Genomic DNA, 24,785 nt, shown 5'->3' with positions numbered 1-24,785 from the left:
AATTCAAACATACAAAAATATTCCAGTAAAGTTGCCCACATACCTCAGCTAAAGTCTGATAGCAGATGTTCACAATCTCCTGGGCTGTTTTTGTGTACTGACTGTCTGACCCTGTAGGAAGAAACAGATTTCTTTAGGCATTTCTGATCTTTGTTTAATTCCAGCTGCCAAGACAGCAAGACTGGTTTTGGTTACACAGCTCCCACCACACAGGCTCCTGAATCCCAGCACCTTCTGATGTAAGGAGAAATACAAAGCAGGGTTCACACTTGGCTAACACAGCACAACCAGTCTGTTCCAGGATTAAAAGCATGATTTAGGACACAGGAATGTTGTAGCCTGTCAGCCTCAAGGAAAGCCCCAGAAACAAACCAGTGAAGCAGAGATGTGTACTGAACAAGTAGAACATCCTCCCCAAATATAAGTGCCCCATTCTATACCAGGTGGCGAATAAAGCTTCGTGTGACAGTGAAAACATCCCTGTTTAAGCCTCTCTTTTCTCAGCAGGAAAGGAAAACAATCATCAAGTTCATGATTCACAGCTTTGGGCTTCGACACACTTTGACAGCACAGGTACCCAGATGAATTAATTTAAGTCCAAAAGGCAGCTGAAGCCTTATTTTCACCACCTACCATTGTACTTGATGCTGTTGGCAAGGATGAGGTTAACATCATCGAGGAAAGTCTCTCTGTTCTGGTACTTGTGTTTGGAGATATTCTGGAAGAGATTGTCACCCAGTAAGTAACTGAGTCTAAACATCTCTCAAGTGGCCGCACAGTTCGGGCTACACACCTTGCGGATGGTCTCCAGATCCATTGGATTTGCAATCACCTTGTAGTAATCAGGAACAAACTTCTTGTTAACTGGATGATGAAATGGCCAAGACTGAAAGAAAGAAAATAGGCAGGTTGATAAAGCTTTTGTGTAGAATTTTTTACAGTTTGAGCGACAAATGTCATAAAGCAAGTCTCCACAACTGATTAAAACTCACAATATATGGAAAGTATTTAAAAGACATCTTGAATCCAATAGTTTAGTTCAGGAGGGACACAGAGAAAAGATCTACCAGTTGGATTTTTAACTAGGCCTGTTGACATCTGTCTGACAGCACGAACATGTAACACATAATAATAAATTTACAAAAGAATTTTCTATTTAATATCACTGTTTTCTTCACAACATAACTGCAGTGTCCAGCAAGAACACTCACTGCTTGTACAACAAACAAAGAATATAAACCTAGGTCTGATCTTACAACAGGGGCTATGTAGTTAACCAGTTAAACAGTTCATCACGGTATGATGGCATAGAAAAACTCTAAAATCTGTTTCTAAACATCAGAAATGACAACTTGGCGACAGAATGTAACCAGCAAAGTTTATGCCTGTCCTCTGTAAAAGTCCTCTCTCATTCATTTAACCACTACAGACTCTTGTTCCTTACTGCATCCAGACACAAGACACATTATAGATAAGTGACACTAAAATCCTTATGTCTGCAGTTTTATTTGGTAAGTTTAAGGGGTTTTCTTTAACACTAACAAACTAGTACAACACTGGGTAAACCTGATCAACTAGGAATCAGCTTATGTTTCATTTGCACCTGAAAACTGCAGCTTTGCAGAGTGCTTTGAGATGTACCAAAGCAAATGCTATAAGCAGCATCAGAGTATGTTTCATAACGACCATGAAAATCAGTGATTTCATGCTAAAGGGAGGCTGACACAGGAACTGTCCAGAAGTGAGAGCAGCAGGAAAAAAAGCAGCATTCACTTTAGAACCTTTGCTCCAGTGAAGGGAGTGAGTGCCAGTCAAATACCACAGGGCAGCTCCCTGACAGAGCACTTTTATTTTGCAGTGCACTGCCAACCACAATGTAAATACAGTCACAGGACTATAAATCAGCACATTTTGCACATCACACACACAGTCTACTCAACCTACGTACATCTGGAACTGCCATCATCTTCTGAGTGACAATGTTATCCAAAATGAAGGAAAAGGCCACTTGATCATCATCGTCCAGGAGGGGGTTAATTGCTTTTTCTAATCGAGCCAGTTTATCTTCCTTCTGCAATAAAAGCAGGGGACATCAGTGGCTGACTCTAAACCAGTAACTGTTATATCATGACACTCTGACCCAGAGAGACTCTGAATCACCTTTTTATGAAGACACTTGTAAATAATGGGGGGATAACAGCCAGGATATAAGCCTACATACAAGATAAAATAACCAGAGGAAGAAACAAGCATCTGTTTTTTTCAGAAAGACTCCAATGGGAACTGTTTAAAATGGTAAAACTCCAAATACGTCCTGTGGTGGGAGGAAGAGTTCCCTTAATCTTCTACTGCTCTCCCCAAAGCCCTGTGTTTTGCCTGTACACATCCTCTACCCTCAGTGTTCGACCAGCCCTGACCATCCCTCCCCCTCCATTCTGATCACAACTCATTCACAAGACTTGCCTCTTTCAGCTTCTCATCACACAGGTCCAGCATGGACTGAGAAATCTGGGTCAGGGAGTGCTTTGGCCCTGCAAACACACACAGCAAGTACAGCCTGATTAGAAAGGCCCATGTCACAACATGACTTCACCTTTACTCCTAAAGCACCACTGGTTGTATTTCTAGCACAGCTGGGACTACATCCTCGAGTATATTTTCAATACACGCCATTATTAAAGTTTAGCACGGATTTTATATAAAAAAAGGTTATTTGTAGCAAATATCCACACTTCTGGTACACATTCTGTTAAGGTTTGGAAAGAAGCTGTGCCTGTGGAAGATTGGCCTCCAAGCCCTCCACCTTTGCCAAACATTCACAGTACAAATCATGAAATTTCTGTTTCCTTGACTAAATCCAGTCAGTGAAGCAGAACTGCTAAGGAAGCCAAGGTGGACATTTTAAGAATATTCAAAACCCCACAGCTTTAAATAATTTCAGGATTCCTCAGACATGGAAACAAGCATTTGCAACAGAACTGTGAAAAAATAAAGCTTATTTATTAGGATAAATCAGGGATTTAACTGTCAAAATAATAAAGGAAGCAGTAAAGACACAAACCCAGTGCTGTCTGCGTCACCCACAATGCTGCACAGCCCAGAGAGAGTCAGTGCAGCTGGGAGGTTTTTATATCTGTTGAATTAATATATTTTGGGCAAAGACTTTTCTATCAGCAGTCAGAATAAAGCTGACTCTCAGTGAATCAGCACTTTCCCCCAGCAGATACATGCTCTACTGCAAAATCTATGCTTTTTTTTTAAACTAGCTTTCATTCATTTCTTTAAACTAGTTTCCTGACCTTCCCAAATGGGGAAAATTTATTGCAACTAAGGACCAAAATATGCAAAATCATGGCAGTAAACTCCACTCAAAGCTGCATCTCCAAGGCACTGGATTCAACAGGTGTGAACTATTCCTATTTGTATTGAAAGATTCATTCCATAAAGAATGAAAACAATGTTTTGCTTAGTTTCACCCTCTATAAAGGAGATAGACAGGACTTTGCCTCAGTGCAGTTTAATACATGCAGCAGTGCCTCCAGTCACTGACAGTTCCATAACAACTTCTGTTACTACTTCACAGTCATCAGTTAGTTATTGTTACATGCCAGGGTCCACTTCTTTTTCACTTATGAATTAGTTCACTAACATTAATATATTCTTTCAGGTGTATCTGGAAAAACACACATTCATTTTTGCCATCCGGCAGAGAATTTACTCCACTTTTCCGCTGCTTTTGTTGTTTCTAAAAGTTCCACAGCTCCATGTATTAGCAGGGACACAATCTCCCCTGTGTTTTTACCATTGTAGGTCGCACTGTTCTTCACAATCAGCTCCAGGTGTTCCCTGAACTCCTCCCGGGACGGGTACTGCCTCTTACGGACATTTTCACGCAGGGTCTGCAAATCCATGGGCCGGGTAATAATCTTGTAATAGTCCTTGACAACTTTGGGATTCACAGGCGTGTGGAAGGGGTATGTCTGAGGATGACAAGAAACAAATGATTATTAACACAGTGCTAGCACAGCTAACCAGCTAACCCTCCACAGCTGAAGGGGCACTAATGTATAAAACCTTTAAACAATCAGTTCTTTTACTGAACCAGGGAAAACATAACAAGCTCAGCCCCACGGTGGCTATCACTTTCTTCTACAAAATGTTCTTTAACACCATTCTAAGAAGGAAAAAATCTCACAGAGAATTCTCAGATGGTATTTTTGGTTGCAGCACGAAAGTCAAGAGACTAGACATTAAAAATCTCATTTCAACTCAAATCTTCCATTTAATCTTTTGATTTTGCAAGTTTCTGGTAAAATATGGTCAGAAAGAGCGAAGTACAAATTTTCTCCAGTGCCACATATATAAAAAAAGCATTACACACTGCTACATCAAGTTTCATGCATCTTGTTCTGGTTTTGTTGGGGAAAAAAAAGAAGTCTTAAAAACAATCACATCCCAGCTTTGAATATTTGTCCACACAAAACTATCCAACGCTACTTTCTGCACTGATTCTCAGATTTCTACAGATTCTGAGCTGAGATAATTCTGGAAATACTGCACACCACCTGTGTGTGTGCAGGGCAGGGGGGACAGGGGTGGCACACCCCTCACCTGAGAAAAGCCTGGCCCAATTCTGGTGTCTACAACACAGAACCCACTTCAACCACATTGCTTAAGACGCAGGTTTTGGGTGCCATAGCTTAAGCTTACGTTAGGAAGATCCCTTATGTCATTGATGATGCCCTCCAGGATGGATGACAGCGTCACCATGGGGTCTGTTCGCCGCCGGTGGATGGATTTGTGGGGACGCTGAAGAAATGAGAGGCAGAAAAATGAAGGCAGTTACCAGATGCAAAACATTTACTCACAGAAATCCCAGGCAATTTAGTTTACTGGTTTACTGGGCAGGTGACTGGGCACTCAGGGGTTGCACAGGAGTAGTAAAGGACCCAGCCAGTTGGTACAAACGGAAATAAGAGCTGCTGCAATCAGCTCAGTAACACCTTCACTCACATTCAGATAATCACAGTGAACTGTTGTCCCCACTCGCCGCTTCTTCTTTGGAGGAAGCTGCTGTTTAGGAAACTTCAGGACCAGAGATTTCCTGCGAACCTCGTCAGCACTAGGGACAAAGAAAAAAGCATCCTACTTTCTCCAGCCCTCTTGTGAATCAAGACCATTTGTCCCCCAGTATTGCCTCTGGTTCCATCTGCCTTAATACCAAATACACAATCAAAATTATGTAGTAACAGTTTATGTAAAGCCCTGTCACTTTATTGCTGTGACTAATATACATGAGTGTTCTGCATTAAGCTCTAAATTGTTTTTTCTTATTATTCATCAGTATCTCTGCTTCTTCCCTTACCTCTCAATCAGTTGTTTTCCCAGGACAATTTTTGTCCCTTCTACTTTGATGAGTTCTTCATTATCATTGTGAATGACTGTTTTTTCCAGCTCCTCCTCCTGCTCCTCTGTCATTGCAACAGGATTAGAAGGTGGGGCATTTGTTTGGTAGTAGAGAGGGCAAAACTTATTAGTCCTCATATGCCCAATTGCACCACATGCTCCACATTTCAGCTGCAAAAGTATGAGGAAGGTGACAGATCAGAATTGGTACGTGAGCTCCTAGTTTAGAGGCCAAGTATCATTAAAATCCCCTAGTGAGACCTTTAGTACATCACTAGAACAGGAAACTTCTCCAGCACCCAAGACTTTCTGGCATGCTTTATGTATGGATGTGCTTACTTTCAAGTCTGGACGCTCTTTCATTTTCTTGGGCTTCTTTTCTGGAGGGCCCTTGAGTTTCTCTTTCTCTTGGTTCCGTTTTAAGCGCCGTAACTGCTCCTGGATCCTGCGCCGCTCCTTCCGCATCTCCTCACGGTGCTGTTCATCAAACAGAGCAAACTTTCGTCTGGGTGGGGGAAAAAAAATAAAAATACAGAAGTTCTTTTAGCCTAGCTGATGATTTACCAGGTACTCTTCTGCCAGGTCTATCACTGCACAAAGTTCATAACACCCTCCAAACGGAGAGACATTAAATCTCTCTCTCCACAGTTACAGCGCCGGGCTTCCACACTCAATTCTACGTTTCTTCACTTAAACAAGATTGCCAATGGAATCAAACAGTGTACAGGCAAAGTTAAAAAGGGGGAAAAAAAACAGAGGAGAAAAAAAAAAGAGATCGTAAAGGCCTTACATGAACTCTTCGTCCTTGGTGGTCCGTATCCGGCAGTAGGCATCGATGACCGCGGGCTTCCGGACCGTCTCACATCTCACATACTCCTTCCCATCCTCGTCTCTAAACGTGCGATAGATCTTGAGGCGTCGGCCGGTGGCAGAGGAATTGAGGCTGGTTACAGAGGCAGTGTCATCATCCTTGTGAGAGTTTGCCGAGGCTCCTGAAGCTGATGCCACAAGAGAGTTTTATTTAACTTTTTTTCCACGCTGTAGAAACATCGTTGTTTAAATACAGCAGACAAGTGTTGGCTTAAAAACTTCCAAGACACAAATTAAGGAAAACCTAAGCAACAGAAGTCTTGTTCGTGTTCTCTTATCGTGACGTGGATAAAGGTGAAACAGAAGTCAAACACTGAATTATCCACATGGATTGTAAAGCCAGAAGAAACATCTACAGCCAACAAGGACGCACAGGTGCTTTAGTATAACTTGCAAGGCAAGTGCAACATGGCCCTGAAGATCAACTATAGTGGTTGCCATCATAGGTATGGACATCTGGCAGAAGAAACTGAAGGTCAGCTATTATCCAGTTTTCCAAGGAGTATTCCAGTCAGTGAGCTGGCCTTGCCTCATGTGACCATAGAACCCTTCCAGCACCATTCATAATTTTGGTTGAGAGGTTTTGTTCAAAATAACACTGGATATATCATCAGGAAGTGTTCCACATATCCCTTACTAAAGCATTCCAGTAATTATCTACTAGTGATTTATTCCCAATCTGAGAATAAATGGCAACAATAACGTTGATCCAGCTTTGCTCACACACATGCTCATGTGGTCATGAGCACTGTCATACAGACAGAAGTTCATTCACAGGTCAAACATTTTACCTGCCAGCTGGGGACATGTCAAATTCTCTGCTGGAATGCACTTAAAATAAACACATCTGCAGGAGATCCAAATCTGGCAGCTGCCCAATCACCCCCAAAGACTCTGACACAGCCCACGGTGTAACAGACACTGCTATCAAGCTGCAGACTGTGCCTATCTGTTCACATACAGAGCTGTGTTTACACATAAGATCCAACTAGAGAACCATAAGCTGGTTGCAGGAACTATTTGTGAACACATCTTGAGAAAAACAGCTCCACCCCAAAGAAAAAAAGCATTCACTGCATGCAGCAGTGAATATCTAAATAAATACCAGAGTAAGTTTATAGTTCAAAAGAAACAAAAGCCATAGGGCAAAGAAAACACTTCACATGCATTTTCTGCTCAAGAGAAGAGGGAGAAGCCCCAGATAATTATGTCTATACATTCTCTCTGTAAGGAATCCACACTCTCTTGAGAGGTCAGGTCAGCACATTTTGCACCCTGACGCAAAGTTCTGAATCCCTTCCCAGGCACAATTCTGGTGGTTGCAGTTACTTACACAGCCCCTTTTTGTCTCTCCTGTCCTTTTTGCCCCTCTCTTTGTCATTGCCACTGTCTTCTCCCAGAAGCATCCTTTGCAATTCCTTCCGTTCCTGCTCTTCCCTTTCCCGAGAGAGCTGAGAACTAGTTTTCTTGTTCTGTAACATGTTCTCAATATTCTTGCCCATCTCTTCAAAGTCACTGTCTTCAGCTGAGCTGCTATCTGTGTCTGTTGACAGGATCTCAGTGGATTCCAGAACCCTGAAACAGGAGGCACCTTGAAAGTCAGTTACTGTTGCCCCTCACTCAAATAAAAAAATAAAAAAACCAGCCTGTCACCTTCCCAGAAATACAAAAGGTAAAAATGATGCAAAAGCTTGAAAATTAAATGTTGCGAATTACTACTACAAGAACAGGCATAATATATTCCTTTCTCAGTTCTCCTTGTAATCCCCATGTCTAAAAGATCAAATTGTTCCAAGCCAATCTTCTCCAACAAGTTGATCTCTTCTTCATCAACAGTACTATATTCCCTCACCACTCTCAGGTCTTGGGCCAGAACAAGCAATAATTACAAATAATAATAATAAAAACAAATTCTTCTGGTAGTTCTAAAGAATAGGACATAGAATTGGTAGCTGCTACCCAAGGCAGATATGGCAAACCACTCATAACAAAACAAAACCAAAAAAAAGAAGAAAAAAGGGAAGAAAAAAGAAAGAAAGGAAATAGGGTGGTCAACTACTGATCTGTGGAACAGCAGAATATCTCAAACCATGACAGTGGCAGACCATGCAACTTATTCTACCTTTCCAAAAGGTCTGTGAGAGCAAGAAGGACTAAGAGGAGTAAGGCTGACCCTTAAGTTTCTATTTAACAGCCAGAGGACTCTTTCTCACTGCTATATTTTGTGGGCCCAAAAAGGTGAATCAACACCTACACCACCACATATCAGTGAGCCCCAGGCATGCACAGTGCTGGACTTCTAAGGTGGGGACAGGGTGGGGTTCGAGGCTGTGAACATCAGATAAGAACTTACTTATTCTGTAAATCGAAGATGCGCTGACACTCTTCTTTGTATCTCTCCTGATGTTCTGCCACAGAGAACCGAGAGCCACGTGCAAATTTGCTCATAGGACCTTCCCCTGACCGAGCCTGCTCCGTGGACATCGTACGGACCACATCGATCACCTCCCACCGGGACAGCTTCTTTATCTGGGAACAGGAAGGCAGACACACAGCTGAGGGAGCTGACCGTGGATCTCAGCTCCTTTCCACACCAGGGCAGAGTAGAAACATGTATGTCCCTTCCACCATCAGCTGCTAAATCCATTAGTGAAGTCTGGAACCTGCTCCAGGTGCACGCTCACCTCCTCCTCAGGGACTCCAAATTTACGCAGAAGCTGTTTGGCATTTTTGAGAGAAAGTCGGCGCAGATCAGCATCTGTCCCAGTCACTGTCTTTTTCACTGGCTGAGGCTCTTTATCATCCTGTTCAGAGAAAGATTCAGCCTATTAATGTCATCACATAGCAGACTTTCCCAGGCTCATGTGGTATTTTCTCTTCCCTCCATTTCTCCCACGTGACTTTCCAGTTATTGCTCCTTGGGAACTGTACCTTCTGCTGGGTTGGTTTGTTTGGAATCTTGACATAAGAAAATCCTTCACCACAACCAGTAGGATCTGCGACACCAGTCACTTCTAGGAGGCATTTGCCCTTCATGGCAGCAATGAAGGCTCGTGTGGTGTTCCACGGAGCCGTGCGCACCTGCCAGCGAGGAGGGAAACAGTCAGAATCCTGCTCCACCCGTGGAGAATTCCAAGCTTTTAATTTTGTTCTCTTCCAGTCATACTGAGAACTTCTCAACTGACATAATGAGAGTGAATTCCACTTCTTGATCCTTCGGTTGCCCTGACAAAACTCCAATGAATAACCGAAGTGCTAACTCACAAAAGGCATTTGAGGCAAAAAGCCCAGTCCCGAAAGGGCCTGGCGAGAAGGATCCCCAAAGGATACCCCAAAGACAGGTATAAGCTGGCAGCAAAGTTCCCAGGAAAGTTGTGAGAACTTTTGAACCACTGAATCCTACTTTAAACATGCCCTTTCAATATAAAGGCCTCGTTTCTCTCCGGCCATGCAGATTTACCTATTGGCAAGCACACTCATGTATGGTACCTCATCATCAATCTTCATTTGGAAATCCTCTTCATTCTCCTCTTCTGGTGCAAAGAAGGATTTCTCCCCATAACCTGCATCCTGCAGAGAAATATTAGGGAAAAAATGAGAACTTGAAGTCTTATAAAGGTTACTGGACAAAGAACTGGAAGCATCTCTGTGGAGACTTGTCATGCTCAACAAGCACACTTCCACGGATGGTTGTTTGTAAGATTCACTGTGACCCACAGTGCCACAGATGCCAAACTGCCCAGTATTTTCACAGATTCCATAACTAAATACTGCACTCAACTTCAGAAAAATAATCAGTCTCTCTCACAGCCACTTACTGGTTACTTTCTGCTGTACAGGCCAGGTAAAAACATAGGCCCTTTCTTATACCTTCCTTTGCTACTTTTGAAAACAGCTAATTCAATGCATAAGTAATAGGTGGTAAGAACAGAGTGTCTCTCTCTTTAAGAACTAAACTCCCTTTTTATGCAGCAGAGAACTTAGCAAGCTGCACAACAGCCAGGGATCTAATTTGCCTACTTCACAGCAAAAACAGTTTTAGGCAGGAGTTACCTCAACCTTCACAGAACTGCTTGTCAGGACCATTTACCTTCAGTCGCTGCTCAGCTGCAATCATGCTGTAATAGGCACAGCACTGCTCTGGGGACACCATTGCTCTGATCTCCTCCTCTGTTGGCAATCTGAAATCTGGCTTCAAAACCCACCAGTTTGAGTCCATCCCTGAAAAATGCACAGGTCAAACACTGAGGGGTTTCCCACACGTGCTGGATGCCATCATAGTCCTAACTGTATTTCAAGATTTGGTACCCTGCTGCAAGGCTGGCAAAAGGAGCAAGCATGACAAATCTGTGACATTTAGGACCACTAAAAGTGACAGGTTTTTTTCACTCTGTGTTTGAGTAAATCAATGCCCTCTAAACTCAGCAACTGTTATATAAGCAAATTCTCACACATTCATGCTCATTCAATGTATAAACTACATTCCAAAAGCATTAAATGCACCTTTCACTTCCTTGCCTCAAAATAGTTTTCCCCATGGCTGCCCAAAAAGCTTTGTATTACCATCTGCTTAACATTCTGCATATTAAAAAATGACAAAAGTCAGGTTCTCAGAGCACTGCTGGACTCACAAAGATGGGACAAGCTTTTATGTGCATGTACATGCTTGCAAAACAACACAGCCACACACCGAGGGAAAGGAATGTGTGTGTGTTGGTGCTGTACGTTGTTATTTTATGAGTAAATCATTGCCCAAAGGGTTATTAAAAATGTCTGAACTGTAGTCACTTCTCAGCATCAAGCACAATTGTGCCAAAACAAAGGGCACTTTTATAAAAATTGGAGCAAAAAAAACCCCTTTCAGATTACATTTCGGTTCTTCAAGTGGACGTTTTCAAAAATGGATCTGCTCTGTGTGGAACTGCAAGAGCAGCAGGGAGGTGCTGAGCACCCAGAGAAAGGTTTCAATACCTGTGCGTTTGAAATCAGCACAAAGCTTGAGCCGCTTCCGGATGCTGCTCTCGGAGTGGGAGGGAAAGGCCTTCTTGATGTCCTCCATCCGAATCCTCCGAGGGCGGTCCCTGCTTTTCCAGAAGAGGCGATAAATAAAAACCTGCAAAACAAGACTCATCTGTGACGCCCAAAGGAAGACAACAAACCTGCAAAGGCAGCACAGGCAATGATATTTCTAGTGGCTGCTTCAGACTTCCTACTGAAAACCCATTGTTTCTCATAAATTTATTATAGTAAAGTTTTCCAAGCCACACGTCTGCTTCAGGTCCAGCTACTTTTGAGAGTGAGATGTGGAAAAAAAACATTTGTCTTGAAGTTCTGTATTATCACATTAGAAATGTTAACCTGTGAACAGCAGGGATTTTCCTGTTCTGCAAACGCCTCTTGAGTTATAGTTTTGAGTTAAACTGACAGCAAATTACTAGAGATTTTCTCCAAAATCTGAATTTGGGGATAGTTATTTGAACGCTCATGGACAGTCGCAAAGCTGCACTGCCACAAGATCCAGGGAATCAACAAAGGCCTATGAAGCAACTCTAATTCTGTGCTGTGTAATAGGACTGTGATTCTTAATTTTAAGATTTCTCAATTGTCTCTTAGTAAAACCCATGTAACTGTAATTTTATACAGCACAATCACTTCCAATTCATTCTAACATCTTCAGTTTCCTACACTTTTATATAATCTCGTAACCTTTTGTTTTGTTTAATAAAAAGCCTCTATCATATACTTATCAGATAGGATGTAATTAAACAGAAGCAGCATGTTATAAATCACTGGCTAAATGACAACCAAAATGTATAGTTTATATGCAATTCTTGAAGTGCTCTCACAACAAAACTAAGAAACAAAGGGAGTCATAGCAGGACAATGAGCTTCCCAAATCAAGGCTGTCCACCTGAGGCCTGTGCCATGGGCTTTCTCCAAAGATCCCCCAGATCCCCAAACTGCCTCTTGTCACATACCTGCAGGAAATCTCTGATATGTGTGTTAGCTCGTTTAGAGTTGGGACCAGGGACTTCATAAAGTGGGCACTCCTGACCAACTACAAAAATATCCACGAGCTCTCGGATGTAATATCCTTGTCGTGTCCGGATGATCAGAAAATCTGTTTCAGGCATCTTGTGTAAATAAATAGGGGCCCGGAAAAGATTGTTTTCAAATGCCTATTGAGAGAAATAAAGTTTGATAGTCAAGTTTTGATCAAATTTCCTGTAATTCAATCTACAAAAAGGATCTTAGAAAAAAAGAATTCATTGCAAGGGTACACCATCATTTATATCACAATCCGTGTAGATGTGCACTCAGAACTCTCCTTGTTTATGCAGAGAATAGCCAAGGATGAAGAACAAAAGCATAAAAAAACTGTAGAACAAATGCACAAAGAGATTGAAGGGCTCTTTGGACCCTTAGAGGTACTTTAGGACCTTTAGGGAGGTACTTAAAAAAAGGACAGAAAGAACACACATGCAGAACAACACAACCATGGAAACCAACCCAGGACACACAGACAGCCTGGGAATGGAAGAAGGCAACACAGCAAGGACTGAAGACTGTGCCCAGGAAAGGAGGTTGTAAGAACCTAACCAGAAAAGCAGAGAGCAGCAGAGTTCAGCATTTAAAGGTTTAAATGAGTTTAAACCAGCACCAAGGACAGACTAGACTGAGTGGAACTGGCATCAAACAGACAACTAGCAGTGCAATTCTCAGGAAGTACACATAAAATTTTGCTCACAGATCCTGGACCATGATAAATCCATGTTTTCTATCCCCTCCAAGACACCTGCTTACTGAGATCCCCAACATTCAAGCAGCTTTGGCCTTCCACTCAGTACTCTCTAACAGTATTTCTAATGCCATTACTAAGCAAAGCATCAAAGATTCAGTTCCTGCAATTCCTATCATTCCTTACAACAATTTTAAAAAACCTACAATAGAGATTTTTTTTTTTTAAAAAAGAAAGCTAAGAACTAAATTACTATCAGTAAACAAAGAAGTGTAAACAGGAAATAAAAAAGAATCCGGTCTTTTTGGAAGCTGAGTGTTATTTGTGATTGAATAAATAGGGCATGTAATAGGCACTCTGCCTATTACTCCAAATTCATCTTATCTCTATTCTCATGCTTGCTTTTCTCACCTGCAGTAACTGGCCTGGATGCAGAGAACCCAGGAATGGGGAAGTGTGACAGTAAACAGTCTCTCCGTATTTGCAGTCTGGAGCTCCTGGATCTTTGCCAGGTTTCTGCAAGGTGCAATGAAGGTGCAGTCAGGACTCAGAGAGAGAGAGAGGCAGAGGAAGAAAAATCACTGTCCAGCAGCGAGATCCGCATACTCACCCTTTTGTAGTAATTTTTAATCTTTGTTGCCATGCCAACCTGCATCATCAGAGGGGCGTTCTCCTCGCTGTACTCAGCCAGGATGAGATCCCCGTCCTTGCCGGTGAGGTCCTGCGGCGTGCGCATGAAGAACATCTCACCCCCCCCGGAGGCCTGGCGCTCCTGCTCCCTCATCTGTGCCAGGGACAGGGCAGGGCAACAGCACATCCAGCGGATCTGCCGTGCCCAGGGAGCCCCGGCAGACACCAGGGAGACAGAAATAACTGTACCTTGGCTTTCTTCTTGATGTGCTTCAGCAGAGGCTGCACAGCGTGGGGCCCTGGCTGGGACAAGGCACCGAAGGAGTATTTCTTCAGGGGAGGCCGATGGAACTGCCGGAGCTTCATGGGACCCATGTGGGTGGGAAAGAATGGCTGGCGAAGCTCCACTGCTGGGATGGAGTGCTAACACGGGAACAGAATCTGGGTTAGGAGTGACATGCACCATCTCAAAACCAAGATCATCCTCCCACCCTGTTACACCTTACCTAACAGAACCCAGCAATACCTTGAGGTATTGTAGCAGTAACACAAGTGCACTGAAATTCAATTATCATACATGTTGCCTTTTGACAGAAAGTGCTTAATGCCATATATTTTTCATATATACTTTCTTTGTGTACAGAGGTGACTTTAGTTCTACTATTTCAACTGGTACCCAATGAGAAGATCTTTTTATTAATTAGGAACTAAATGTAAAGCCATTATCCCTATCAATGGGAGAGAAGTTCATTTGGAATTACATACAGTTTTCCCATTACAGAAGATGCTGGAGTCAGATGAGGTTTTAGAAGAAGTCACTGAATACCACAATGAAGGAAGAAAAAAAATATCACCTCTTCCCACAGGGTCAGCGAGCAGTAATTCAAACTCACCAGAATCTAAATTATTTTTGTAATATCCAAATTAAAACACACACTAGTAGCAGAAGTACAGCCTCACCTCTTGATGATCTGCACCTCTTTCCCCCCTCCCATTATTGCTTCAGAAAGAGTACTACACAGACACCTAACAAAAGCATGGAGAGTAGGAAACAGCAAAATCCAGCACCTAAACCTCACTCTGATGGGGCAATCAAGAAAAGTTAGTTCAAACTCCTAATTTTAATTGAACAACATTAAAAATATGTCTCATGAACACTTAACTGACCTGCTGTAATCTAAATTCTGTTTGTCTACAAATCCTAAATCATACTCTCAGCTAGAAACCTCCTACTCCAAGTGAACATCCCTGTGACTTACCTGAATGATGTTGCCTCCAAAGGTTCCTCGAAGTCCCTGCTGTTTGGGGTAATAAAACTCATCATTGGAGAGGTTCCAGGGATCCTTCACCTCTGGTTGAGACATATTCTAATTCAATTTTAAACACAGAGAAAGAGGTGTCAGAAAAAACCCAAACCAAAATGACTCCTTCCTCATCATTCCCAGCCTACAAGATGCTAAAGCTCATGCTGACCTGCTGTGGTTCTTCCTTGATCACACCTGTTTTTCCCAACAGGATTCGACTCTTCTTTAGAGAAGATTCTTTCTTGTTCTCCTTGGATGGAGAGTTCAAAGTCATTTCTTCCTTTTCATCAGGAATTTCTAAAAACACAAACAATTTCGCTCGTAGGGCATTTGTTTCCTTTTTTTTCTGTACCTTAGCTTCCTACTGTGCTGCCTCTTGATCCAGATATTTCAACCTTTTTGTTCAGTTCCTGGGGTGACTGCCCTCCTTCTACACTCCTCCCCCTTTTCCTCCATGCAGGTTAATATGAAATAAGCTCAAAAAACACAGAAAAGCTCCATGCTTATATCTCTCCCTTACCACCTTCAGTAGTGAGTAGATTTGAGTGGGATGAGGGTGACTGTGGGGATTGCTCGGGGTATCCACTGCTCAACACAAAGTTACTAATAGTCTAACTGATGAAAGAACAAGAAAAAGAGCATCTGTGCTGCCAAAGGAGTTCTCAAGAGTTGAGAGTCAAGGTGACAAGAGTGCCAGTAATTTCCCAACTACGTGTAGTAATAATCCTTTTCTTCCCCACACACATACAACACAAGAGTGAGTCTCAATCCAAAAACAGTATGGACCTGAACCCAAAAGGGATTCCTGAAAAATTCCAGGAAAGCAGTATGAATTTCAAAAGGTAGCAATTTGTGACATGTGGATCCTCCAAGTAAGATTTTCACACGAGAAGCAGGACCTGGTGACAGGGGCTTGGTAAATGCTATTATCAATTCTCTGCACAGATCACTCTGTGCAAAATAACTATGGGTTCATTTTGTTACTATTTATACAAACATCTGCAATTCTGTGGTGTATTCCAGTCTTCCAATCAACACAAATTCAGATTCTTAGAACTAACCCCTTTTCCTGAGGAAGAAAATGCAACTCAGGCTATATAAAAGTGTAGCAATATCCTTATTCAGGCATTCATTCAAATTTCAAATCAAATCACACATTCAAATCAAACTCAGTGGCAGTTTGCAGCAGCAAAAAAAAGTGATGAGTGGTATTACACAATGCCATTGCTCCCGTGTGGCATTAGTGCAGTCTGAAAGAGGCTTAAGGAATCTGTTTCTTCAGGCTCTGAACATAAGCAATGATGAGAATGGCATGGGCTAGTCTGTGGTTTACTTCTTTACCAACATGCATGCCAGCAAAATTAAGACAGTCACTTCTAAAACACATCAAGAGTCAGATGAACTAAGTTAAATTTAAGTTTCAGGGTATTAATTTTTGCTTTCCTGCTAGTGCCTTTAACTTGGAAGCCGGAAGCATACAGCACATCATTAAAAGTTATTAGTGTTGCTGCCTCCTGCTTAAGCCTTTGATTACTTGCAAATTACCTTCAAAAGCCAGAGCAAAGAAAGGCCATAAGTATTGCCCCAGTCCATTTACTTCCACTACAGTGTGATTATAAACCCTTGGCTTCCATTTCCCCTAGTCTTTTCCCATTTGGGTCAAAATTTCTGGATGCCACAAACCTACCTAGAATTATGTTTTCATCATTTGGATCAAGTGTTAAGACGGGGGGATCCAAGTAGGTTTCCATTGCCTGATCATCCCAGATGATATTGTCTTCCCAACGACCATACACCAACTCTTCATTGTCAATTGGGAAAATAGAGTACCAGGGCTTGTCTTCATCCAGGGAAACTGCAACAATCATAAGGTAGAACCCTTGAGAGTTTTACACAAAGCCTTGGCAGAGCACTATTTCAGAGCCCACCCCCACATCTTATTCCCTCAACCTTCCTCATCTTTCAGGGCTTTCTGAGGCAGGACCTCAAAAAGGCGAAAGAAAACACATCTTGGAAGCAAAGAGGAATAGAGCTCCAAGTCTGAGCTTTACCAACACTTGAAACACAACCCCCAAAAATAAAATAAAGTCTCTAGAAATTTTAGAGCAAACAAGTAGCCTTTCTACCACAGAAACAAGTCACATGCAGCTATTCACGGGCAAAGATTGATATCCTCATTACCTTGCTGTTCAGGGGCCTTTTCTTTGCACTTTGCTATGCCCAGGACTCCTGCTACACTGGGTTTCTGTGCTAGTGGAATTGGTGAATTGAGCAAAGAGCCACTGCGGTTCAAACCTAGGGAAAAGGAAAACAAAAGTAAGGTTAGCTTGAGTGGGAGGCTCGGGTATTCCACATGGAGAAAAAGCCAGAGTTGGTATGGGCTCGGTTTTTTTTAACAGAAGGTGCCCACTTTGGTTTTGGAAGGAATCTGAGAGTCTCAGAATTCTGAGCAGAGCTGTGATTTTGCCAAAAATCATTCCCTGACAGGAAGAATTATGTTCTGCGTTTGAGACATGGAATTGCCCATGTACAATTGTACTACCCGCTGTAAAATTCGTACCAGACCACTGATTACCTTGCTGGGCATTGTATGCAGTGGCATTTCTAGTCATGCTCGATGGCAGCCAGCCTGCCAAACTGGCACGCTGTGTCTTAGTCCCCTTGTGCTTGACATCCTCTCCATTCCAGATGACATCATCCTCCCACTGGAGCTGTGTCACCATAAGGAAGTGCTCATCAGCTAGCAGATCATCCTTCTCCTTCGCTGACTCTGCGTCCTGGAAGGAAATAATAATTGCTGGAAGACCTGAATTGCCTTCATCCTTTCAAACTAAAGCAGGAAAATTCAAAGTCTCATTTTGCATGGCACACAACTGTCCACCAGCCCATCACCAAACTCTCACTGTGCAGGAATCCCCACATACACCCCCCCAGTTCCCCTCTCACCCCCTCATCTGTGTGTCCTTTAACCTCCTGCTCGCTCTTCTCTTTCAGCTTGAAACCATAATCAAATCCACTGCCATCTTCAGGGATGCCCAGCATGTCATACCAGAGCTGTGCTGGGCCATAACGCCACTCTGCCACCTTGGGCTTTGTGTCTGTCACTTTGTCTATGTCACCAGTTGACTGGGAAAACTTGGACTCCACGGGTGCCATCATGGTAATCTGGAGCACAGCAAAGGGGGGAATGGTTACACGGATGCTCTATCTAAGTGTCAGTAAGAGGCTTCTTCCTTCCAAGTTTCCCAGCTTTATCCTCGTAGAAGAAAAGCATTTCTAAGAAGTTCTTTGCCATACTTACTATCTGCCTTAAGAATGTTCTGCAATTAGACTTCCAAGAACACAGAGATTTCTTCTTGACACAAAGAGGATAAGCTCTCCTATCGATCCTGTACCACAGATGCAGCCTTCTCAGTAAGAAGCAACCACCTGAAGCCACTGACTAGTGTTTGGAGAAGAGCTGCTGCACAGCTGGAATACAAGCCAACTCTGTTCTCCAGTTTTGTTCTGAGGGAACAGCTCTTTCCTCTACAAGCCGCTGTCCAATCCACCACTACCCCCAGCACTAGCTGGTGACCCTCTCTAAGTCTCAGATATCCCACCTCATCATCTGAAAGGCACTGCTCAGGAGGGGGAGGAGCAGCAAACTCATACTCCCAGGGAGATTTTCCTTCCACTCCACTCTCAACCACAACTTCACCCTCCTGTATCTGCACTTCTTGCGCCAACTCCCGATGCTTCTTCTTGCGTTTCCTCCGGGCGCTCCTCCAGACCGACGGGACGTTCTTTCCGGGGCCAAAGAGACGCAGGAAACGCAGCACCTAAATCAGGAAAAAGCAAGAGAATTAGAGGGAAATAAAAAAAGACACTGTCTGCCTTGCCCTCCCCTGAAAAACAGTAATGAAAGAGAGCACTCTGAAATTCAGAAGCTTGGCCTGTACTGCAATCCCAGTTCCCAGTGCAATCCACAGTCTCCTGGTTACACTCGGGAGAAAAAAAATTTCTGATCTGTTTGATGGAACCTCCATTTTCAAATGGATTTATTCTTAATTTCAAACGCAAAGAAACTTGGAGAGAAGAAAGACTGCCTTTACATAGTGGGCATGTGGTTAGATACCACCTGGAAATAATTGATTTTCATTTTGAACAACCCACAATCTTCAGAAAGACGGAGGATGAAGAAGAGTTGATAAAATTATTAGCAAGAGAGACAAGCTAAAAGAGACTTATATAAATTAGAGATTTCTTAAGAAAACAGATAAATGAGTCCAGAAATAATACCCTTATTTTTATTTCATAATATATCATAATGTAGTTCCCCTATACTGCATTCCTCCAAAACCTGCACTAATGACAATGACGAACTTCCTCTTGTGTTCCTTCTATGGTTATGACTGTTGGTTTTAAAGCACTACAAGTTTTTTAGTCTAAGCTCTCTTGTAAAGAGGAAAAGCATTATTCTGTAACTGACATTTAGGAAACAGGAATTAGAACCAAAGACTTTTACAGAGTCTTCCTATTGATATTCCCTGTTTATCTGTTACACTAATCCCCAAAGGAAATAATGTTTATATGATCACTCCACCATATATGATCACTGCTGACATCCATGTCATCCTTCTTCCCAAAACTCCCCCAGATTTACTTCTGAACCCTTTGTCCAGTGTCAATGACCTTTCACAAAGGGCAAAGGTCTCAGACATAATTAAGCTGTTAACAGTTTAATGAAACACAAAAGTCTGCCTCTGCATGTGCTACTTTAAGGGGTTTTCTCAAGAAAAACAATGCTACATTAGCATGCACATCAACCCACCCTCACAGCAAAATCTACAGGGTTTTAGGCTTTGCCAGCTCTCATGCTCATTAATTAATTAGGAAAAGTGCTCAGCATTAACTGCTTGCACTGATTTCTGCAAGTTCAGCACTAAGGAAGTCTGACATAACAGGCTGAGCATCAAAGAAATGAACACAACTGCTACAAAATATAACAGCACAGGAAACATCAAGTTTGCAAAAGCCAAGAGAAGGGAAACTTCTGTGCTGGAGCCTCACCTGACATTTAATTATGCAAATTGTTCAGCTCCTCAGACAAGGACACACGTAGAACCAAGTTACCCTTGGTCACAACCATCTGTTTGGCAGCTATAAGCTCATCTTTATCCACCTTCTCCTCCTACCTTTCCTCTCCTCTTCACAGCTTTAAAACTTTCAAATTAATTACTGAAATACGTTGACTACATTTTCTATTTGTGAGCACTTAGGAAAGTCTTGTAATGAATATGCTTTGTGTAAAACCCAAGCACTCTTTCACCCAACTTGCTATTGAGCTGATTTCTGATTTATATTCTGAGAAGTTTTGAGGGAAAAATTAAATAAATTATACAGATCACAAAATGCTTCAGGAAAAGCACACCAAGTTCAGGAGAGAAGCAGTAAATATTTGCCAGAAAAGCCAGAAAGAAGGCAGATTAGCACTGTTTTTAATAATCTGGCAAAATATCAAATCAACAGGCCTGTGGTCTTACAGAACAGGAAAACATTCACGCCCTGATTTTACAGGGTGCTTTTTAAGAGGTTCCTGCAAATGGCAGGAAAAGTATTAAATATTAAGCAATCTGGAAGCAACAGCACACAGAAAATAAAGGAAGTATTGAGTGAGCAAGAATATGTGATGACTTAGTACATACCCTTAGTACTGTACAATTCATATTTAGAGGGCTTACATGACACACATCTCTTCCACGTATCTCTTACAATACCTTGCCTGGTCGAAATTCTGGGAAGAGCTCTGTAACACTTGGCAACTGTTTGGAAGCATCTCGCTGCATGATTCCTGCAAGAGGAAGTGTGAGTTTGCCTTCCTTGGATTCTGCCTGCCTGGCTTCTTGAGGTCCCATCTCTGACTCAGAATCAGAGCTGCTGCTGAAATCCACCTTGTCGGAGGCAGCAGAGGAAGGAGCAATGATGGAGGGCAAAATGATACCGTCTCCATCTTCAGATACTACAATAGAACAAGCACCTTATAAACAAACAGGTCTCCTCCCTCTCCCCTAGCATAACCCCATAATGCCACATCTACTGTTTATACCAACTTATGCAAAAGTTAAGCCTTTGCAGACGTTATCAGTACCATTCTGGTTTAACCTTTCATTTTATCCTAAGCGTTCCAGGTGCATTTCCCAGCCACAACTGAGAGGATGAGATAAAAAAGCAGTTTCATGGTCAATATTGGTATTTCAACAATACAAAACTTCACCCTACATTTCAGACCACCCTGTAACATCACACCTCAGGACAAACACTCACCTTCAGGCGCAGTCTGCAGACGGGGCTGGGATGACGTGTGGTCCCTGCTGCAGAACGAGCTGCAGCACAGCAGCCTTTGCCTCCTTCAGACACTCACATTGCTAGAGAGAAGAAGAAAGTCCTCACTCACCAGTGGCAGCTGCATCCTTTTCATCTTCTTTTTTTCCAGGTACTGGAGGTGGTGGCGGCGGTGGCATCAGCTTGGAATCGATATCTTCACAGTCAGCATCGTAATCGTCCTCATCTTCATCTAATCAGGGAGGAGACAGGACTACTTATTAAGCAGATAATAAAAGGAAACCAGGCACCCTTTCCACTTATGGTATCTCAAATTTGCCCCAACCTGATGGCAAGGACACCATTCTTATCTTGCAACTAGATGCAAAACTCTTACTAGTTAAGCTTCCTGCACAAGCTCGTTTGCAAGATGAAAGTTTAAGAAAGAGTGAGAAGGAGGGAAAAAGATAAACTGACATAAAGATGACTGAAGCACTTAAAATGTATGTATATTCTGCTATCACCTCCTTTTGTTCACACTCTGCAGAGCAAATAAAGCTATTACAGAAGAAAAATGTGGTCAAAAAGTCCCAATCACCTATGTGTCCCTAACCACAATATGTCATCAGAAAGATTAAGGGTAAGGCAGCTTTAAGGAATATGCAAAGATTTAGCTTTTGCACCATGTTTCTGAAAGTCTGTTCCAGGCCAGATAGAGATACCTGGGACCAACAAAAGAACCAAAGTGCCTTCTGCAGAAAGTCAACTCAGAAAAAAAAAAAAAAAAAGAGTAAAGCAGGAGAAAGAAATTGAGGTGACTCTCTTAGGAAGCAGGACCATATTTCTATCTTTGAGTAACTCCAAGAGGCACTAGACCTCCTGCATAAACATAAGAACACAGTTTAAAGAAATATGAGCAGATATTAGGTATTCTCTGCAGGGGATAACACCTCCTAGAGGTAGAGCTGTCATGCTGATCCCCTCTTTACCTGGCCTTCGAGCTGGCTGCAGGCTGCCCATCGCCTGCTTGTACCGGCGGCTCTCATCCTCTGCCACCTCAGTGATGTCTGAGTAATCAACAGCATCTTCCGTGCTCTTGACCCAGCCTAGGGAGAAGAGAAACCTCATCACACAAAACTTCACCCTAATATATATTACTAACTGCAGACTTCACTAAGTACATATGAATCCTTTCCTCTGCTTCCTTTACTTAGAGGAACGAAAAAATTCGGTCTCCCACCCGAGTACCTTTCCCCTCGTTCTAACCAAAACTCCCATAGCTTTGAAGTTCCCCTAAGGATTGGGAAGCAGACAACTTTAGCACAAGGAAAACCCATCACTCAGTGAAACTGCTCGGCATGTTCAGAAGTTAAAAAAGAGACGCTATATCACTGTATTAAACAGGCTTCTCTAATACAGGGGCAAACACAGACTTACTTGTGAAGGAGGAGAGACAAGTAAAAAACTTACAAAAATTAAAGAAAACAAGCGTAAAATTGATCAGGAGATACCATAACATTCAGTCTGACAAGCAGAAGGTAAGGCCTTTGACAGAGGCCCTCTGACCAGGTAACACCATGATATTCCCTGCAGACCCTGATGAGCCGGGTGCATTTTTTTCTCTCCAGCAAGAGCTCTTTAACCCCAGGTACCCCAGTGCCAAACCTTCCTCATCCAGGTGTGCTCCCTCGCTCTCCGGGCTCTCCTCCTCGCTGGCTGTGATCTCAGTGATCAGGTTGCCCAGTCCCAGCACGCCCAGCCCAGCCAAGTGCTTCTTGGATTCCTGGGGAGACCAGAGCTGGGAGGCTCCAGCAGCCAAGGCCAGGCCAGCCCCGTGATTGCCAGCTGGGTCCAATCCCGGAGCCCACCCCAAACACCACAGGACACTCTGAGACACCCCGAGCACCCCAGTACAGCCTGAGCACCCTGAGTCATCCTGGTACATCCCAGATCACTCCAAGCACCCCGGCACACCCAGATATACCCCGAACACCCAACTACAGCCTGAGCACCCCAGTACATACCAGGTCACCCCAAACATCCCAGTACATCCTGGGTTACCCCAGGCATCCCAGAACACCCCGGGTCACTCCAGTTCATCTCAGTGCACCTCGAGCACCCCAGGTCTCCCCGGTACAACCCAGTTCACCCCAGTACATCCCAGGTCACCCTGAGCACCCCGGAACACCCTGGGTCACTCCTGTTCATCCCGGTACACCCCAGGTCATCCCAGTACACCCCGGTGCACCACAAGATCCCCAGTACGCCACAGGTCACCCCAGTACATCCCAGTTCACCCCAGTACATCCCAGGTCACCTCGAGCACCCCAGTACACCCCAAGTCATCCCTGTACATCCCAGCTCACTCTAGTACATTCCAGGTCACCCCTAACACCCCAGTACACCTTGGGTCACCCCATTTCACCCCGCTACATTCCGGGTCGCTCTGCTACCTCCTGGTGCACCCTGAGCACCCCGGTACACCCCGGCTCATCCCGATACATCCCAGGGCACCCCGAGCACCCCAATAACACCCCAAGTACCCCAGTACATCCCAGGGCACCCCGAGCACCCCAGTACACCCCGGTACATGCCAGGGCACCCCGAGCACCCCGGCACATCCTAGGGCACCCCGGCTCAGCCCGGCTGACGCCCGTCCCCCCGCAGCGACGCGGCCCTACCTTGTCGAGGACACTGTCCCCTTCCAGCTGCCCCGCCTCGTTGATGTTGCCGAAGAGGAACCCGGCCAGGGAGAAGGGCTCGGCGCGGCCGCCGTCCGCATCCTCCTCGCTCTCCGAGTCCGACATCGCGGCGCCGACCCGGACACGGAAGCGGGGCCGGGGCGGGATCGGGGCTGGCACCGCCCTGGGAACGGCCCCGCCCGCAGCGCCCCCGCGCGGCCCCGCAGGGAACCGCGGGCGCTCCGCCCGTCCCAAAAATTCCTTCTTTATGGCCTTTTGGGAACCGGCTTTCCGCAGGAAAGAGCTGCCTTTTAGCACAGGTGCGGTACGGAACGGCAGGGCGAGTTAATGCGACAAGCCACGGAGGTGGGGGGAAAGGTTTATTGCAGTGCATAATTTAAAAGTGAAGAGAGGGGGGAAAAAAAATCCTTTAAAACTGTTAGAGTGATACAAGTTATTTTATCGTATAAAATCAAGTCGCCAGTGTACGTATCAGTGCCACACTTCAGAGTCTTGGGCTCCCGCTGGTGGCGGGTGGTCCTTGCCGCCCACCCAGGGACCCCGGTGAGATCCATCCTCTTCTCCAGGTCAGCCCAAGCAGCACCAAGGTTTCTACAGAGTGAGGTTTAGCACGTGAGAACAAAGCATGGTGAGGCTCTTCTAGCTTAAAACTCACAGAAATAGCTACAGCTGTAAACCGAAGAAAGCACTTCCACATCTAAGCACACCTCGTAACATCCTTTGGACACAGAATTCCTGAACTGCTCGGCTTCAGCTATATTTAAAAAAAAAAACAAGTACTTCAGAAATCATTCACAAACTGAAAGATTAAAACCTGTCTCTTCGCAGTGA

General features: G+C 43.8%; 1 protein-coding gene across 4 annotated transcripts in view; it reads right to left on the bottom strand.

Moving 5' to 3' along the window:
* The window catches only part of TAF1 (TATA-box binding protein associated factor 1), a 29,688-nt gene extending 5,625 nt beyond the window's left edge, over nt 1–24,063 (bottom strand). For 2 of the 4 annotated variants that reach the window (XM_027725723.2, XM_027725705.2), the window contains exons 1-34: nt 23,934–24,063; nt 22,918–23,035; nt 22,242–22,358; nt 21,386–21,505; nt 20,709–20,950; nt 18,552–18,770; nt 17,896–18,114; nt 17,525–17,726; nt 17,131–17,244; nt 16,637–16,804; nt 15,119–15,246; nt 14,905–15,012; nt 13,895–14,068; nt 13,626–13,799; nt 13,427–13,531; nt 12,255–12,455; nt 11,248–11,389; nt 10,367–10,497; nt 9,766–9,846; nt 9,208–9,357; nt 8,961–9,080; nt 8,630–8,805; nt 7,610–7,851; nt 6,197–6,404; nt 5,746–5,911; nt 5,366–5,577; nt 5,014–5,122; nt 4,711–4,809; nt 3,803–3,980; nt 2,464–2,531; nt 1,949–2,071; nt 794–886; nt 634–718; nt 44–111 (exon numbers count right to left, since the gene is read on the bottom strand). In XM_027725723.2, the coding sequence (XP_027581524.1) occupies nt 44–111; nt 634–718; nt 794–886; nt 1,949–2,071; nt 2,464–2,531; nt 3,803–3,980; nt 4,711–4,809; nt 5,014–5,122; nt 5,366–5,577; nt 5,746–5,911; nt 6,197–6,404; nt 7,610–7,851; nt 8,630–8,805; nt 8,961–9,080; nt 9,208–9,357; nt 9,766–9,846; nt 10,367–10,497; nt 11,248–11,389; nt 12,255–12,455; nt 13,427–13,531; nt 13,626–13,799; nt 13,895–14,068; nt 14,905–15,012; nt 15,119–15,246; nt 16,637–16,804; nt 17,131–17,244; nt 17,525–17,726; nt 17,896–18,114; nt 18,552–18,770; nt 20,709–20,950; nt 21,386–21,505; nt 22,242–22,358; nt 22,918–23,035; nt 23,934–24,059 (4,986 nt within the window). In that variant the 5' untranslated portion in view covers nt 24,060–24,063. The remainder of the gene's footprint in view (nt 1–43; nt 112–633; nt 719–793; nt 887–1,948; nt 2,072–2,463; nt 2,532–3,802; nt 3,981–4,710; nt 4,810–5,013; nt 5,123–5,365; nt 5,578–5,745; nt 5,912–6,196; nt 6,405–7,609; nt 7,852–8,629; nt 8,806–8,960; nt 9,081–9,207; nt 9,358–9,765; nt 9,847–10,366; nt 10,498–11,247; nt 11,390–12,254; nt 12,456–13,426; nt 13,532–13,625; nt 13,800–13,894; nt 14,069–14,904; nt 15,013–15,118; nt 15,247–16,636; nt 16,805–17,130; nt 17,245–17,524; nt 17,727–17,895; nt 18,115–18,551; nt 18,771–20,708; nt 20,951–21,385; nt 21,506–22,241; nt 22,359–22,917; nt 23,036–23,933) is intronic. The other 2 variants (XM_027725733.2, XM_027725714.2) reach the window with 1 other exon arrangement.
* Nucleotides 24,064–24,785: the final 722 nt, after the last annotated feature.

The sequence above is a fragment of the Pipra filicauda genome, unplaced genomic scaffold (assembly GCF_003945595.2).
Source record: "Pipra filicauda isolate LSUMZ 115617 unplaced genomic scaffold, ASM394559v2 scaffold9_size5747161_pilon, whole genome shotgun sequence".
Lineage (NCBI taxonomy): Eukaryota > Metazoa > Chordata > Aves > Passeriformes > Pipridae > Pipra > Pipra filicauda.
This window is presented reverse-complemented; position numbering and strand designations above follow the sequence as displayed.